This window comes from Biomphalaria glabrata, chromosome 5, assembly GCF_947242115.1.
Source record: "Biomphalaria glabrata chromosome 5, xgBioGlab47.1, whole genome shotgun sequence".
NCBI classification, from domain to species: domain Eukaryota; kingdom Metazoa; phylum Mollusca; class Gastropoda; family Planorbidae; genus Biomphalaria; species Biomphalaria glabrata.
The window spans coordinates 27,207,347-27,224,911 of NC_074715.1; the positions used below are offsets into that span (position 1 = coordinate 27,207,347).

Consider the following 17,565-nt stretch of genomic DNA (forward strand, 5'->3'; position numbering starts at 1 on the left):
TCGATGATATTAATGGCTAAGGTGGCTTGCATATAGTGGCGAGCGACCAACAGCTCCTTTGCCCTGTGGCATCCAATGAAAGCCCAAGCCAACTACGACGGCCAATGCTAACTGTGAATGTTTAATGTGAATGTTTATCACCCTGCAAGAATTCTTCATTTTATCTTGTTACCGTTTGTTCACAATGAGTGTTATAAGTGCAACGAGTCACCAGTTGAGAGTGATACATTATATTCACTAAAACACAAGATTAAAACACAAATATAAGATGACAACACAAAAGCGATGTAAACATTTTCCACATTCAATGAGTTTATTTTTAATAACCTGCAGCAATGAGATGGTCATTACATAGAGAATATACAAGTGTAAAATCAGTAGGTAACATAGACATGTGAATCATAAACAACTAGACACTAATACTGACACCTCAACAATGACCTACATTTAGACTTGATACCTGTCCAAAAAAGTGTATCAACTCAACACTTCAGAGACGAACACATTTCAAACCTAGTTATGAGTATAATAGTGACATATCTTTCATATGCAATAAATGATCTTGATAAAGCTGACAACCATTAGAACCATATAAACAAGTGATACATTGTATATCTAACCATAAGCAGTCTGTAGGTGAAATGTGATCAACAATTATACACCTCAAGAAATAAAAGATTGTTATAGATACTTAGCGAAACTTCATTTTTTGCAACTGTTTATTCTAACTACTTACATTCTTAGATCTTAGGGCAGACCCACAATTATGTTAGCAGAATAAGAATGAAATAAATGTGTGGACATCAACTCTACAGCTCTATATTCAATCAACATCCAAATTAGAATTGAAGGTGTAGTCAGACTAACAAAACCTATCATACAAGCATCTGCAATAGCCTACAGTGATACTCCACTTATCAAACCTTTGCTACATGGGAAGCATTAAACAAATTATCACAAAACTTCTAGGACAACATAGAGTAAAACAAATAGAATTCCAATGGCATCCAATGTAACTACCACTTACTAATGAAATCCATATAAGACAAAATAATTTTATACTATGAAAATCTTTTTGATTGCGCAACTGAACAATTCATTAAATCTAGTGGATTTGAGGACCACTTTTACGTCTTATGTTCTGCAGATGAACCATTAGTGACAAATGTGTTGTCAAAGCATTACATGAAATGAATGTATAGATCATGAAGTTAAATAAATAGTAAACATGGCATGAAAATAAAATGTTTAAATTTCTAACAAATGCAAAAACTTATACAGAGATAAAGACTAAACTCTATGACATTGTTGGCCTATTAACTGTTTAGACAGGCAAACAGGCTACAATACAATACAACTATTATATAAGACAATGTGTGGTCACAGGTTAGAAATCCAAATCTAAGAAATAAGTGTTCCAATGCACACACACCAATGTAACCAAAGTCACAACTTCACTACTACAAATAATGAAAATAACCCAATGGCTAAATGAAGCAGTTCTGATATCAGCAAACTTAATCACTATGGAAGACAAATGAACCTGGTCCTCTTGGTCTAATGACATCATTTACTATCAGCAACAAATGATACAAGTTTCAGAACTTAAACACAAGATTTAAAAAAATCTTTACTAAAAAAAAAAGGGGAAAAAAAATAGACACAGCAACTTGATTTCATTCACTTCATCATCTTATAAAATTTCATTATTCATGCCCCCCCCCCCCCCCAATACCCTTTCCCAGAAAAATATTAAAAAAAAACCTGAGTTTCACATAATTCTATAGAATTTTTTGAATTGAGGTGTTACTTAAAACTTATAGCATGATTAAATAAAAAAAAAATGAAACAAATCCTTGGTTGCAACAAGATAAAAAATGATCAATACCTGTAATTATAAACAAGTATATTTCTGGGACATAAGATGCTGAGTTGTACACATCTACCATCATCTCTATGAGAAAGGAATAATAATGTCTTTAATACAAAATTGACAAATATTTCATAGAAATGTATCCGACCAATTCAAGCACTGACTAGAATTTTTGTTTGTTCTAAGACAGCACAGAAATAGTTTGAAAGAATTTTAATGGATCAATTTGTTTTCTAATAGCTCTGATTGCAGTTTGAAAAATCCTTAACATACCCAATGAGAGGTAAATCTGAAAGAAAAAATTCAAAATAATAACAACAAAAAAATTAGATTTAATACAAAAAATAAATAAACAACTTTACAAAATAGAACAATATGTCTAGTTTGAAACAAAAAATATTTTAATACCTTCAAAATATAACAAAAAAATAATTCAAAATACTATTTTCCCAGGTCTGGGCTTATACACTGGGGCTACTGACTTTTACTTTTTTACTTTTAAAAATAAAAAATAAAAAAGTGAAGCACATCTGGTTTTCACTAAAACAAGTCACAACGAGACATCATGAGCTCTTCTTAAAGCAAAGTTTAAAAACCTGTTGCTAACTTTCAAACCCATCCTATGTTATTAGGACTCTGCCATAAAAGACACATGATACTGTGGTAGGAGCTTATGGATCATTAAACCTATAAAGGATGAACACAGAAATTTGATCGGAATGATACTTCATATGATAGAACTGACCAAAACTAAAACTTTCCAGATCTCACAAATTAAAATTTAGTTGTTTGTATTTTTAAACTCTTTTTAACAAACATGTTTTTTTTTTTTTCTCAATCAAATTAGATGTACGCCTACTTAAAATATTGCAGATTACAGCATTAAAAAAAAAAGAATTCAAATTAATTTGTCTACAGAGCTTTTGATTAATTGACAAAATTTCAGGACAATAAATACACAAATTAAACATGAAATAACTTTAAAGAAAATATCAATGGTTTCAATACAGATCAGCATTTAACTGACCCAAACATAAATACAGTGAAATTCATAATAACTTAAAAGTCATTTCTTAAGTTATTTTTAAAAACTCTTATTCCAAACCAGGTTGTTCATCAGTTACAATTGAATAGAAAAAAATGTTTTAAATAAAGAAATAAAGGTTTGCAACTTCAAGTCAATCACAGACATTATGAAGTTGCAATATACTAATCTAATTCAATTTTAGTTTATTTCATTACCCTTAAATAAGTCATTCTAAGACTGTACCAACATTGTTATATTTTATTTAAACTAATAAACCTTGAGAAACTAAACAATGACATATAAACAGGATGCTAAGATGTTTTAGGAAATTAGTAAATATTGCAGACATTTAGGATTCAATGCTGCTAAATTTACAGCTGTGTTTTAGCATTCACATTTTTGGGAGCATACAAACAACAAGATGACTTTAAAGGTAAATGAAATGTTTCAGTATAATACAACAGCAACAATCTTGTCTCCACTTGGAGGAGACCACAGGTACACAGACAAAACAGAGCACCAGCACAATCTATCTGGTTTTATTGCCATCAGCAAGATCTAAGGTCTGCCACTCATCATCCTCATCTTTATCCTCTGCCCAGACCTCATTGTTCCAGCCATCTCCTGCACCACTTGACACTAACCCATTGCCATCATCCAGGTCAAGGAGGTTTCCCACCAGAGGTTGCTTCTGTTTGGAAGAAGACTCTGAGAATCCTGTGTTCCAGTCAGCATTGTCCCAATCCTCAGTAGATTTCTGAGATTTCTTTTTGCTCTTAGAGGTGGCAGAGGAGCTAGACTTGACTGATGACTTGACTGATGACTTGACTGTCTCCGTACTCCTCCAAGTATCCCAGTCATCATCATGCTTCTTTTCCTCAGCCTTCTTTTTACTTTTCACCTTTCCAGTGGAAGAAGACATGGTGGACTTGTCATCATTCAGCCAGGCTTCAAGGTCATCTTCATTCCCAGCTGACCAGTCAGAGTTCTGTTTGTTAGATTTCTTGGATGACCAATCAGAGTCTTGTCCCCATTCTCCCCAAGATTCATCGTCCTCTGCCAGAAGATGACTTTTAGAGGAGTCTCTGTCAGACAGAGAAAACAAAACACTTTTATAAGAACATAATTTTTTTAAAACGTGTCACTTTTAAAGAACCTAACAAGAAATTAATGGTTACTAAAAATACAATTATACATTTGATCTTAATATTGACCTTTCAGAGTGATTTAATTTTTGAAAATTTTAACTTTGAATTAGAATTAATGTGTTAAGAAATACATTTCATTTGTAATATTTCTTTACCTAAATGAATATTTTACATGAAAAATAGTTTTTTCTTTACAATCGAACTAATTTAACCTTCTACCTCTTTAGGTAAAAAAAAAACAAAAAAAAAAAAAGTAAAAAAGATAACACTGAGGAATGGAACTTACTCTCCACTGCCATAGGACGATCTACTCAGTAGTGAAGATTTCTCTCCTGGACTAGTGTCTGCTGAGGTCAGTGTGGTTTTAGGTTCACTCCATAAAGACTGTAAGTCCTTCCAACCTTTGGTGCCAGCAGCAGACAACTGGGAGACAGAGAGTCAGATCAAAAACAAACATTGGAACAAGAACTAACAAAATAGAACCTGTTCTTGAAATAAAAGAAAACAAATTAACATATATGTTGTTTTTTTAGGAATTTGTGACAAAATAAGCAGGTCGCAGCTGGGTTTGTGTAGTCATATAAAAAAACACACTCATCTTTAATATTCGGAATTGAAGACATTTTTATTAACTAGGATTACCTAGCAATAATAGTCTCTTTGATTGCCTTAAATAATCATCAGCATTAAAGTTTCAAATTTATTCATGATTCCTGCTTTTATCGCCTTTCTTGTGACAATTATTTTTTTAAAAACTGTCACCACATTACTTCTTGTAGTTGGTATCAACTTCCTAGTGTTATGTTCAGCTCTCAACTTAAGGGAGACATTTATTACCCAATTTTTTTGCTTTGGTCTCGGCAGGCAATGTTTTATTTCTTAATAATTTAGACAACTGTCTATTCATTGAAAATTATTTTTAGGTCAGTGTTTTGACCTTTGACCTTAACACTTATGACCAAATTGTGAGCTTAATTCTAACTATCAGAAATTAAATCTAATAATTTTATGGCATTTTTAGGACTTCCATTGTACACCCACATGTATTCATTTAAGCCACTGGGAAATAAAGATGAAAAATAAGAAATTGTTTGTAGGATGGAGAAGAATATGTCCAAAACATCTACAACAATTTTTCTTTGACTGACTGATGAAGCATCAAAACTGACGTTTACATTTCAGAATTAAAATGGATTTTTCTTCATTAAAAATTTTCCTTTTTTTTTTATTCACTTTGCAGCACTTACAACTAATTGATTCTTAACAACTAAAAAATAAAACCCTGAGATTTCCAAACTAGTAATTTATTTCCAAGGCTGAGAAGGTGGATGGTAATGAATGGATGAGACTTCCTCACATCACACACAAAGATATAATATAAAAACCTTTGATGCTAGTCCACTCATTGATGTTCCCACTTCATTTAACAACTGGCCTTCTTTCACCTGATGAAATACAACAAAAAACATAATTAGGGTCTGAGAATTCACCTCTTTACATATTATGTACTATAACAAATGAAGTTCTGTCCTGTGGGTGTGTGTGTCAGGTATGAATGATGTTAGAGTGACCTGAGTGGTCTAAAAGATAACAAAGAGAACTAATTACAAAGAGAACTAACTGTATAGTCCAACATTCAAATGTTGATGAGGATAAAACCACAGGTGCAATGTGTAGAGAAATAAAGAACTAGTTCTCAAAACACCAACTTCTGACACCAAATGTTTCTATTCAGAGACTGAATGCTTAAGTCTCAAGTTTCTGGAGGACTGATGGAACTGAGATAAATCATTGATTCTATAAAAGAGACATCTTCAGGAAATAGAACTTTCTCTGTCAGGGAAATGGGGAAAAAAAGAGCCAAAAGAAATGGAAAAACAACAACAACAAAAAAAAAGATCTAGAAAAGAATTAACATTCATGTGTGTTAGTCTGAGAAGTCCAAGAAAGACAACTTCAGGGGTAAGAAAAGGGGGTGGGGTGGGTTAAAGAAAAGCAAAGTATTGATGACTAAGTGTCAATAGAAAATATTTTGTTTCTTCTATTTCAGATGTCTACTTATGTTTGTGAGAGTCAGAGAGAGAGAGAGAGTCAAAGAGAGTCAGAGAGACACAAAGTTATGATGAGCAGATGTCTACTTGCTTTAAAAGCTTTTATAATTCGAACATTTATTATTTATTTATAAATTCATATCATAAATGTTTTAATAAGTAAAGTTATTTATTAACTAACAATATTTTTTGTTTAAGTTGTGTTTAGTGACAGGGTGAAGAAACTGTGTTTAGTGAATGAGCCATCAAACTGTGTTTAGTGAATGGAATTGTTAGGAAAACTTATATGGGTCAGAATTGTTAAGAAAACCTATAACTTATTATAAATATTAAAAAAAAATGAATTGATAAAAAGTCTTGAAAGTAACTAAACATATCAAATAAACTAAAATAATATTCAATGAAAATATTTTCCCTTGATATCCCAGACTAAAGTGGTGACAGAAGGCATTATTTCATGTAGCAACATGTCAGCCAAGGACTGATGGCAAACAATATTTAGATTTCCACATCAAGATATAGTGGTATTTCTTTATACATAAAATACATAGTACAATATAGACTACACTATTAAGAAACAGTCTTCAAACTTCTTAATCAATGAGTTCAAGCCAGTTTGGGTTGTCAAATGTTAGACAAGATTTTTGTTGGGAAAATATGACAGCACTACAACATAGGCTTACAAAAGAATGCTGCGTGTATTGAAGGATGAAACCAATTGGAATTAAATGTCCTTACACTTACCCAAAGCTACATGTAGACATTAAGTTATGTTAATGGAAGTCATGTTTATAGAATCCCTGGGAGACACATGATTTCATTTAAATAGATGAACATTTCATAAATGTAACACAGATAATAAAAAGAGAAATGGCAGGCTATACAGACTACATCAATGTGTACAACATGAAAGAAAGAAACGATGGTGAAATCTACAACATAAATACATTCCCTATGCTTCTCCTCTTGTCACATTGTGAGGGACATGCAACACTAAGCACTCACCTTCTCAGCAGTTGGTTTGATGACGTTCTCACTGACTGTGGCACCTAGCTCCTTGGTTTTTTGGGCTGTAGTACTGGCCAACTGAGCGGCCTACACAGAAAGGAACAATCAAATAAAAACATTTTGACAGCAGTTTGAGGGGGGAGGGGTCTAGTCAAAGCTGCAAACAACATACTTCCTCCAATACTATTTAACTCTAACATCAAAGTTAGCATTGGATACACAGATACAGATGTACGAATCATTTCGTTCAAGAAACATTTAACTGTATTTATTTGATGCATTTAATTTCTTCATTTATTTACTCTCCTAGTGTCAAGACTAAGAGTTAGGTTTAGACTTAACTCATTAACATTGGAACTGACTTAAAGCTGTAAGACTACGCTACTCTAGATGTGAACCTAAATCTAGAAACGAATGCTATATCTCTGTTGGTCCTCTCATCATAGTCTCTAGCTCTAATGTTACTTCAGGAACAAAAGTCAGATTATTTGCAGACGATTGCATAATATATAGAACAATAAAAACAACACAAGACACAGATATTTTACAAAGAGAATTAGATGAATTACAGAAATGGGAATCAAATTGGAACATGTCTTTCCACCCAGAAAAATGTCAGTTGTTAAGAGTAACAAAAAAACTAAAACAAATTAATTCCACTTATCTTATTCATGGTAAACCAGTAACACAGACTAAAAACGCAAAATACCTAGGTGTTATAATAAATGAAAAACTGTCATGGAATCCACATATTGATGAAACTACAAAAAAATCAAACAAAGCATTAGGATTTATTAAAAGAAATTTATATAAATCAAATAAGAACATAAAACTAAAGTGTTATTTAACCTTGGTTAGGCCAATAATAGAATATGCATCCTCCGTTTGGGATCCCTCAACTCAAGAAAACATTAAGAAACTGGAACAGACACAAAATAGAGCAGTGAGATTCATAACAAACGAATATTCACATTTGACCAGAGTAACACCTTTAGTAAAATCACTAAATTTAGAAAGCCTTCAGGACAGAAGGCTCAAAAGTAAAGTAGCAATCATACATAAAACACTGAACCATAATCTTCAAATACAAAAACAAAATTTAATAAAATACTCTGAAAGACACAAAGATAAAGGCACATTCCTCGTCCCATATGCTAGGACAAATTTGTACAAATACTCCTTCTTCCCTAGTGCTATTAGAGCATGGAATGGGTTGCCTGAGCTAGCCAGGAAAACCAGTGACTTGGCAGAATTTAAGTCATTGGTTAATATGCATGACTAAATGCATGACGCGTAGAACGTAATCATCTTCTTTTTTGAAGTAACGTCTGTATTATATAAGATAAGATAAGATAATGTCTAGACAATTTGGTGAAACAAACAATGTTAGAGCATAACAAGAGCCAGAAGGGGAGGAGAGAGAGGTTTGGTTATAGTGACTACAATTTATTGACACACACACAATTAATACGAATAGAAATGCATCCCCTCCAATATTAAAACACCCACACAAAATAGTACACTTCTCCCCTCCCATCTTTTGAAAACATTTTTTTTAAAACTCAACAATGTCATGTCTATTATTCTCCCTCACTCCATGACTTATTTCCTAACAGTGTGATAGGGCGGACATGAAAGACGTTTATGTTCTCATCTTTGAAACTTCACAGATGCCTATATACGAAAGAGCCATAACTCCAAACTAATGGCCCAAAAATTGCACAGCCAGTTCAGTCAGACGGGAGGGAACTAAGACTCTAATGGACTGGCCAGGAGACAATCTTTTAGTTTGTCGATGCAAGCATAACACGGTGAGCAGGAAATAAGGAGAAGGGGGAGAGGAATACAAGATTAGGTGAAAGGAATGGGGAGAGGGGGTATAGAGGAGATTGGGGAGGGAGGAGGGTCCATCGGCAACAAAATCAATAACGCTGGAGATGATCCAACGTTCAGCAGATGATGTAGTTCAGGAGGCCGTGACCTGTGCTAAAATTATGACCACATGTGTGTAAGTCTGATGTGGCCGGCGGAGAGTGTTCAGAAGACGACACACAGAAGAGAAGTACTCCCACTAATGACACACAGAGAAGTACTCCAGCGAATGACACACAGAGAAGTACTCCAACTAATGACACACAGAGAAATACTCCAGAGAATGACACACAGAGAAGTACTCTAACTAATGACACACAGAGAAGTACTCCAACTAATGACAGACAGAGAAGTACTCCAACTAATGACACACAGAGAAGTACTCCAACTAATGACACACAGAGAAGTACTCCAACTAATGACACACAGAGAAGTACTCCAACTAATGACACACAGAGAAATACTCCAGAGAATGACACACAGAGAAGTACTCTAACTAATGACACACAGAGAAGTACTCCAGCGAATAAGACACATAGAGGTACTCCAACTAATGACACACAGAGAAGTACTCCAACTAATGACACACAGAGAAGTACTCCAACTAATGACACACAGAGAAGTACTCCAACTAATGACACACAGAGAAGTACTCCAACTAATGACACACAGAGAAGTACTCCAACTAATGACACACAGAGAAGTACTCCAACTAATGACACACAGAGAAATACTCCAGAGAATGACACACAGAGAAGTACTCTAACTAATGACACACAGAGAAGTACTCCAGAGAATGACACACAGAGAAGTACTCTAACTAATGACACACAGAGAAGTACTCCAACTAATGACACACAGAGAAGTACTCCAACTAATGACACACAGAGAAGTACTCCAACTAATGACACACAGAGAAGTACTCCAACTAATGACACACAGAGAAATACTCCAGAGAATGACACACAGAGAAGTACTCTAACTAATGACACACAGAGAAGTACTCCAACTAATGACAGACAGAGAAGTACTCCAACTAATGACACACAGAGAAGTACTACTACTAATGACACACAGAGAAGTACTCCAGCGAATAAGACACAGAGAAGTACTCCAACTAATGACACACAGAGAAGTACTCCAGCGAATAAGACACATAGAGGTACTCCAACTAATGACACACAGAGAAGTACTCCAACTAATGACACACAGAGAAGTACTCCAACTAATGACACACAGAGAAGTACTCCAACTAATGACACACAGAGAAGTACTCCAACTAATGACACACAGAGAAGTACTCCAACTAATGACACACAGAGAAGTACTCCAACTAATGACACACAGAGAAGTACTCCAACTAATGACACACAGAGAAGTACTCTAACTAATGACACACAGAGAAGTACTCCAGCGAATGACACACAGAGAAGTACTCCAACTAATGACACACAGAGAAGTACTCCAACTAATGACACACAGAGAAGTACTCCAACTAATGACACACAGAGAAGTACTCCAACTAATGACACACAGAGAAGTACTCCAACTAATGACACACAGAGAAGTACTCCAACTAATGACACACAGAGAAGTACTCCAACTAATGAAACACAGAGAAGTACTCCAACTAATGACACACAGAGAAGTACTCCAGCGAATGACACACAGAGAAGTACTCCAACTAATGACACACAGAGAAGTACTCCAACTAATGACACACAGAGAAGTACTCCAACTAATGAAACACAGAGAAGTACTCCAGCGAATGACACACAGAGAAGTACTCCACCGAATGAGACACAGAGAAGTACTCAAGCAAATGAGACACAGAGAAGTACTCCAGCGGATGACACAGAGAAGTACTCCAGCGAATGACACACAGAGAAGTACTCCAGCGAATGAGACACAGAGAAGTACTCCAGCGAATGACACACAGAGAAGTACTCCAGCGAATGAGACACAGAGAAGTACTCCAGCGAATGACACACAGAGAAGTACTCCAGCGAATGACACACAGAGAAGTACTCCAGCGAATGAGACACAGAGAAGTACTCCAGCGAATGAGACACAGAGAAGTACTCAAGCGAATGAGACACAGAGAAGTACTCCAGCGAATGAGACACAGAGAAGTACTCCAGCGAATGACACACAGAAAGGTACTCCAGCGAATGACACACAGAGAAGTACTCCAGCGAATGACAAATAAAACTCCAGATTCTCCTACGCTGTCTCATACACTCTGAGGGCACGCGCACTTTCTAAATGAAACCAATTATATAGACAAATAAGATAAATATATCATTTGTAGGTCTACCTAATTACATAGCTTAGAATAGCAAGGAACTGTTAATTAGCATTAGTATCAGCAACTCCTAATCAGTTTTAAATTCTTAAACTTCGTAACAATAAGCACTAATTACTAGTTAGCAATGAAGTGTCGTAAATCAATGGAAACTGGCTGAATACTCAAATGTATTTCAATCAAAACAGATTTGTATAATTAATTTAGATTTTAAAAATTGAAACAGAATCAGTTCTGTCAAAGAAAATTGAGCTGACAGAATAGAAATGTTCAAGTTTCCTTAATGAAAACAGGTGTAAAGGTTAATGAAACAAATAAAGTAAATGATTGCTCTGTTGTAAAGAGCTCATTGAACTGGTGTTGAAGGTGGCTCTGTTGTAACGAGCTCATTGAACTGGTGTTGAAGGTGGCTCTGTTGTAAAGAGCTCATTGAACTGGTGTTGAAGGTTGCTCTGTTGTAAAGAGCTCATTGAACTGGTGTTGAAGGTTGCTCTGTTGTAACGAGTTCATTGAACTGGTGTTGACGTTAGCTCTTTGTAACGAGCTCATTGAACTGGTGTTGAAGTTAGCTCTGTTGTAACGAGTTCATTGAACTGGTGTTGAAGGTGGCTCTGTTGTAACGAGCTCATTGAACTGGTGTTGAAGGTAGCTCTGTTGTAACGAGTTCATTGAACTGGTGTTGAAGGTGGCTCTGTTGTAAAGAGCTCATTGAACTGGTGTTGAAGGTAGCCCTGTTTTAAAGAGCTCATTGAACTGGTGTTGAAGGTAGCTCTGTTGTAAAGAGCTCATTGAACTGGTGTTGAAGGTGGCTCTGTTGTAAAGAGCTCATTGAACTGGTGTTGAAGGTTGCTCTGTTGTAACGAGTTCATTGAACTGGTGTTGAAGGTGGCTCTGTTGTAAAGAGCTCATTGAACTGATGTTGAAGGTGGCTCTGTTGTAAAGAGCTCATTGAACTGGTGTTGAAGGTAGCTCTGTTGTAAAGAGCTCATTGAACTGGTGTTGATGTTAGCTCTGTTGTAACGAGTTCATTGAACTGGTGTTGAAGGTGGCTCTGTTGTAGCGAGCTCATTGAACTGGTGTTGAAGGTGGCTCTGTTGTAACGAGCTCATTGAACTTGTGTTGAAGTTAGCTCTGTTGTAACGAGTTCATTGAACTGGTGTTGAAGTTAGCTCTGTTGTAACAAGTTCATTGAACTGGTGTTGAAGTTAGCTCTGTTGTAACGAGCTCATTGAACTGGTGTTGAAGGTAGCTCTGTTGTAAAGAGTTCATTGAACTGGTGTTGAAGTTAGCTCTGTTGTAAAGAGCTCATTGAACTGGTGTTGAAGGTAGCTCTGTTTGTAAGGAGCTCATTGAACTGGTGTTGAAGTTAGCTCTGTTGTAACGAGTTCATTGAACTGGTGTTGAAGGCGGCTCTGTTGTAACGAGTTCATTGAACTGGTGTTGAAGGTGGCTCTGTTGTAACGAGTTCATTGAACTGGTGTTGAAGGTGGCTCTGTTGTAACGAGTTCATTGAACTGGTGTTGAAGGTGGCTCTGTTGTAACGAGCTCATTGAACTGGTGTTGAAGGTGGCTCTGTTGTAACGAGTTCATTGAACTGGTGTTGAAGGTGGCTCTGTTGTAACGAGCTCATTGAACTGGTGTTGAAGGTGGCTCTGTTGTAACGAGCTCATTGAACTGGTGTTGAAGGTGGCTCTGTTGTAACGAGCTCATTGAACTGGTGTTGAAGGTGGCTCTGTTGTAACGAGCTCATTGAACTGGTGTTGAAGGTGGCTCTGTTGTAACGAGCTCATTGAACTTGTGTTGAAGTTAGCTCTGTTGTAACGAGCTCATTGAACTTGTGTTGAAGTTAGCTCTGTTGTAACGAGTTCATTGAACTGGTGTTGAAGTTAGCTCTGTTGTAACGAGTTCATTGAACTGGTGTTGAAGTTAGCTCTGTTGTAACGAGCTCATTGAACTGGTGTTGAAGGTAGCTCTGTTGTAAAGAGTTCATTGAACTGGTGTTGAAGTTAGCTCTGTTGTAAAGAGCTCATTGAACTGGTGTTTAAGGTTGCTCTGTTGTAACGAGTTCATTGAACTGGTGTTGAAGGTTGCTCTGTTGTAACGAGTTCATTGAACTGGTGTTGAAGGTGGCTCTGTTGTAACGAGCTCATTGAACTGGTGTTGAAGGTGGCTCTGTTGTAACGAGTTCATTGAACTGGTGTTGAAGATGGCTCTGTTGTAACGAGTTCATTGAACTGGTGTTGAAGGTGGCTCTGTTGTAACGAGCTCATTGAACTGGTGTTGAAGGTGGCTCTGTTGTAACGAGCTCATTGAACTGGTGTTGAAGGTGGCTCTGTTGTAACGAGTTCATTGAACTGGTGTTGAAGGTAGCTCTGTTGTAACGAGATAATTGAACTGGTGTTGAAGGTAGCTCTGTTGTAACGAGCTCATTGAACTGGTGTTGAAGGTAGCTCTGTTTGTAACGAGCTCATTGAACTGGTGTTGAAGTTAGCTCTGTTGTAACGAGATCATTGAACTGGTGTTGAAGGTAGCTCTGTTGTAACGAGCTCATTGAACTGGTGTTGAAGGTAGCTCAAATAAAACAAGCCAATGCTGACTTGAAACATGGACACACACACACACACACATTATAACTTTAAGTTTCAGAATTAAGAACGATGAAAAAAAATAATCCAATCCAAGTTTTAGCTTGTGAAATTTTTCCCCAGGCTGATAGAGTTGACCACGATAGATGATGTCAACATGGGCCTGACTTCAAGGACAGCAGACGCGGACACAGAAGTCAAAAGTTGGAAGGCCGATGGTTGTTCCAATGTTTTCTACCAAATGAAGCAATTGTGTGTCAGTACTGGCGTATCTTCGTTAAGGTCTATGATCTACTTGTATTTTGTGTCACTACTGGCGTATCTTCGTTAAGGTCTATGATCTACTTGTATTTTGTGTCACTACTGGCGTATCTTCGTTAAGGTCTATGATCTACTTGTATTTTGTGTCACTACTGGCGTATATTCGTTAAGGTCTATGATCTACTTGTATTTTGTGTCACTACTGGCGTATCTTCGTTAAGGTCTATGATCTACTTGTATTTTGTGTCACTACTGGCGTATCTTCGTTAAGGTCTATGATCTACTTGTATTTTGTGTCACTACTGGCGTATATTCGTTAAGGTCTATGATCTACTTGTATTTTGTGTCACTACTGGCGTATCTTCGTTAAGGTCTATGATCTACTTGTATTTTGTGTCACTACTGGCGTATCTTCGTTAAGGTCTATGATCTACTTGTATTTTGTGTCACTACTGGCGTATCTTCGTTAAGGTCTATGATCTACTTGTATTGTGTGTCAGTACTGGCGTATCTTTGTTAAGGTCTACGATCTACTTGTATTGTGTGTCAGTACTGGCGTATCTTTGTTAAGGTCTACGATCTACTTGTATTGTGTGTCAGTACTCACGTATCTTCGTTAAGGTCTATGATCTACTTGTATTGTGTGTCACTACTGGCGTATCTTTGTTAAGGTCTACGATCTACTTGTATTGTGTGTCACTACTGGCGTATCTTTGTTAAGGTCTACGATCTACTTGTATTGTGTGTCAGTACTGGCATATCTTTGTTAAGGTCTACGATCTACTTGTATTGTGTCACTACTGGCGTATCTTTGTTAAGATCTATGATCTACTTGTATTGTGTGTCACTACTGGCGTATCTTTGTTAAGGTCTACGATCTACTTGTATTGTGTGTTACTACTGGCGTATCTTTGTTAAGGTCTATGATCTACTTGTATTGTGTGTCACTACTGGCGTATCTTTGTTAAGGTCTATGATCTACTTGTATTGTGTGTCACTACTGGCGTATCTTAGTTAAGGTCTACGATCTACTTGTATTGTGTGTTACTACTGGCGTATCTTTGTTAAGGTCTATGATCTACTTGTATTGTGTGTCACTACTGGCGTATCTTTGTTAAGGTCTACGATCTACTTGTATTGTGTGTCACTACTGGCGTATCTTAGTTAAGGTCTACGATCTACTTGTATTGTGTGTTACTACTGGCGTATCTTCGTTAAGGTCTATGATCTATACTAGTTAACACAACTCATTGACCAACAACCCGTCTCCCTCTGATGCTATTTGACCCTGGCTGCTCAGCACAGGGCGGTCAGACTTCACTTCGAGTCTTAGGACGGTCCGTTCGACTGGTCCAGTTTCTCCGATCAATAGTGCCCATAAAACTACCAGAAATGGACTTTAGCCCAGTAGTACTAAGTCGATGTCATCACTAGAGCTAAACCAGGAGAAAACAATATGTGCAGTTTTCCATTACAAGCACAAGCACACACACATATATACACACATATACACTCACACACGGGGGCGGGGTGGCTGAGTGGTAAAGCGCTTGACTTACAAGCCGAGGAGTCTCGAATCTCAGGGAGGAGTCTCGAATCTCAGGGAAAACTTGTATTTTGAACTTCGGTATTTGTATAGAAGCCCAACCAACTCTAATGGTGACCTCACATGAGTAGGGGAAGTAAAGGGGATTGGTCATTGTGCTGGCCACTTGACACTTTCGTTAAACGTCGACCGTAGAAACATCATCGCAATAGCTGAGAGGGATACTTTACTTGACAAAAACACGCGCCTTATGGCAGACATACATTCATGTACTACACTTTACAAACAAACAGTGGAACTAGAAGATGTTTATCTTTAATGAAATATTAACTATGAAGTCAAAGAACATGTTAACATAACTCACTCAGATCTAGAATACATGTTACTGAGTAATACAAATATCGTACGCCAAGTTATCAGATCTAAATAGAATCATTGTATCAGAGCAGTGAACAAATCCGCTTTACAATTTATAATTGTTAAGATAGATCTATTAGCTTTAATCTAACAGCGATGGTCCTATAAGATTTAGTGTTTCAAAAATGCACGTTGTTTGAAGGAATGTTTTAATTTACTCTGAGTTTCTGAGTGACATGCAAGTCATCGACTGGCTTTATTGGTCAGCGACTATGTGGTAAATCTCTAGTTGGTAACTATTAAGCTCTTTGATCCATAAAAAATGTATCTATGATTACTAAGAAAACAAAACACGTATCTAATGTCTTCTGATTCAAGATCTAGTTGAAGCTCCAGAGAGTTTAAAATATCTTCACTGCCCTAGGCCAATGGGGTGGGCCTACCTAAATGGTGCAGATACTTACACAGCCAGCCCAAGAGAGAACACGCTATCACTCCATACAAACTGCTCTTAGAAACTTAGGGTCACATCTGACATAAACCGACTGCTGCTCTATCCAGGACAAGATGATCTAGAACTAAGTCATGAGCTCACTGAAACGTGACCTCCCATTCAGGAATGTGCCAAGCGACAACAAACTACATCCCTGCCACAGAGGTGAAATTGGGGTAGAGAAGGGAGGGGCAATTTTAGGACCATCGTACCCCCCCCCCCCCCAAAAAAACAACAACAACGTGGGAGCATTATTTGTCTATCTCATTTATGTTGAGGTTATCGTAACATTTGTAATAAGATTTTAAAAAAGGATCTAATTAAAATCAAAGAAATAATAAATTAAACATTATGAGTATGACTAATGGATTTTCTCTTTAACAAACTATATTAATACTCTACTTTCCTCAATGTCTGTTTCTGTATTGGCTGTACACACATTTCTAAGCAAATAACTGAACATGGAGAAAACAAAAGTTGTTTCATTCTAGAAGTTTAATAGACAAAATCAGAAACCTACAAGGCTAGTGATGTTCTCAATTAGAGTCAGTATCGTGTGGAAATGTGGACAGTGTCACAAGACAGATCTCTTCATTCAACTATGGAGAAGATAGTAGATATCAAAACCCGGGGAATAACTAACTTGAACACGTCAACTGGAAAGAGAGTGAGGACGTGGAGGCAACTATTGGGGTCGTGGACAAACCAAGGCCTTACAGATCTAAATGAAACTAAGCCCACATCTCCTAATGAATGAAAATCAAGAACTCCACTTATTAACTAAGTCGATATCAACAGCAAGAAATATAAAGACTGCTGTTGTGTTGTAGGTGCAGGAAAACTGGGGCATGTCCCCGCTCCCACACAAACACACACAACAGAGTGACGCATAGCGATATGAAAAACTATCAATGTGTTGGTGTGTAGAGAGAATGTGAGGGTGTGTGCTGCGTGTGGGGGGGGGGCATACACTTTTCACATTCCAAATACCTAAACGAATCTTGCCCCAGAAATGTGCAGATGTTACAAATTGTGGAGT

General features: G+C 36.8%; 1 protein-coding gene across 2 annotated transcripts in view; it reads right to left on the bottom strand.

Moving 5' to 3' along the window:
• Positions 1 to 288: 288 nt before the first annotated feature.
• Positions 289 to 17,565, bottom strand: part of LOC106053606 (ADP-ribosylation factor GTPase-activating protein 1-like) — a 51,317-nt gene continuing 34,040 nt past the window's right edge. Inside the window, exons 8-11 of one of the 2 annotated variants that reach the window (XM_056030114.1) lie at positions 7,105 to 7,194; positions 5,434 to 5,493; positions 4,335 to 4,471; positions 289 to 3,985 (exon numbers count right to left, since the gene is read on the bottom strand). In XM_056030114.1, coding sequence (XP_055886089.1) covers positions 3,430 to 3,985; positions 4,335 to 4,471; positions 5,434 to 5,493; positions 7,105 to 7,194 — 843 coding nt within the window. In that variant the 3' untranslated portion in view covers positions 289 to 3,429. The remainder of the gene's footprint in view (positions 3,986 to 4,334; positions 4,472 to 5,433; positions 5,494 to 7,104; positions 7,195 to 17,565) is intronic. The other variant, XM_056030116.1, reaches the window with a different exon arrangement.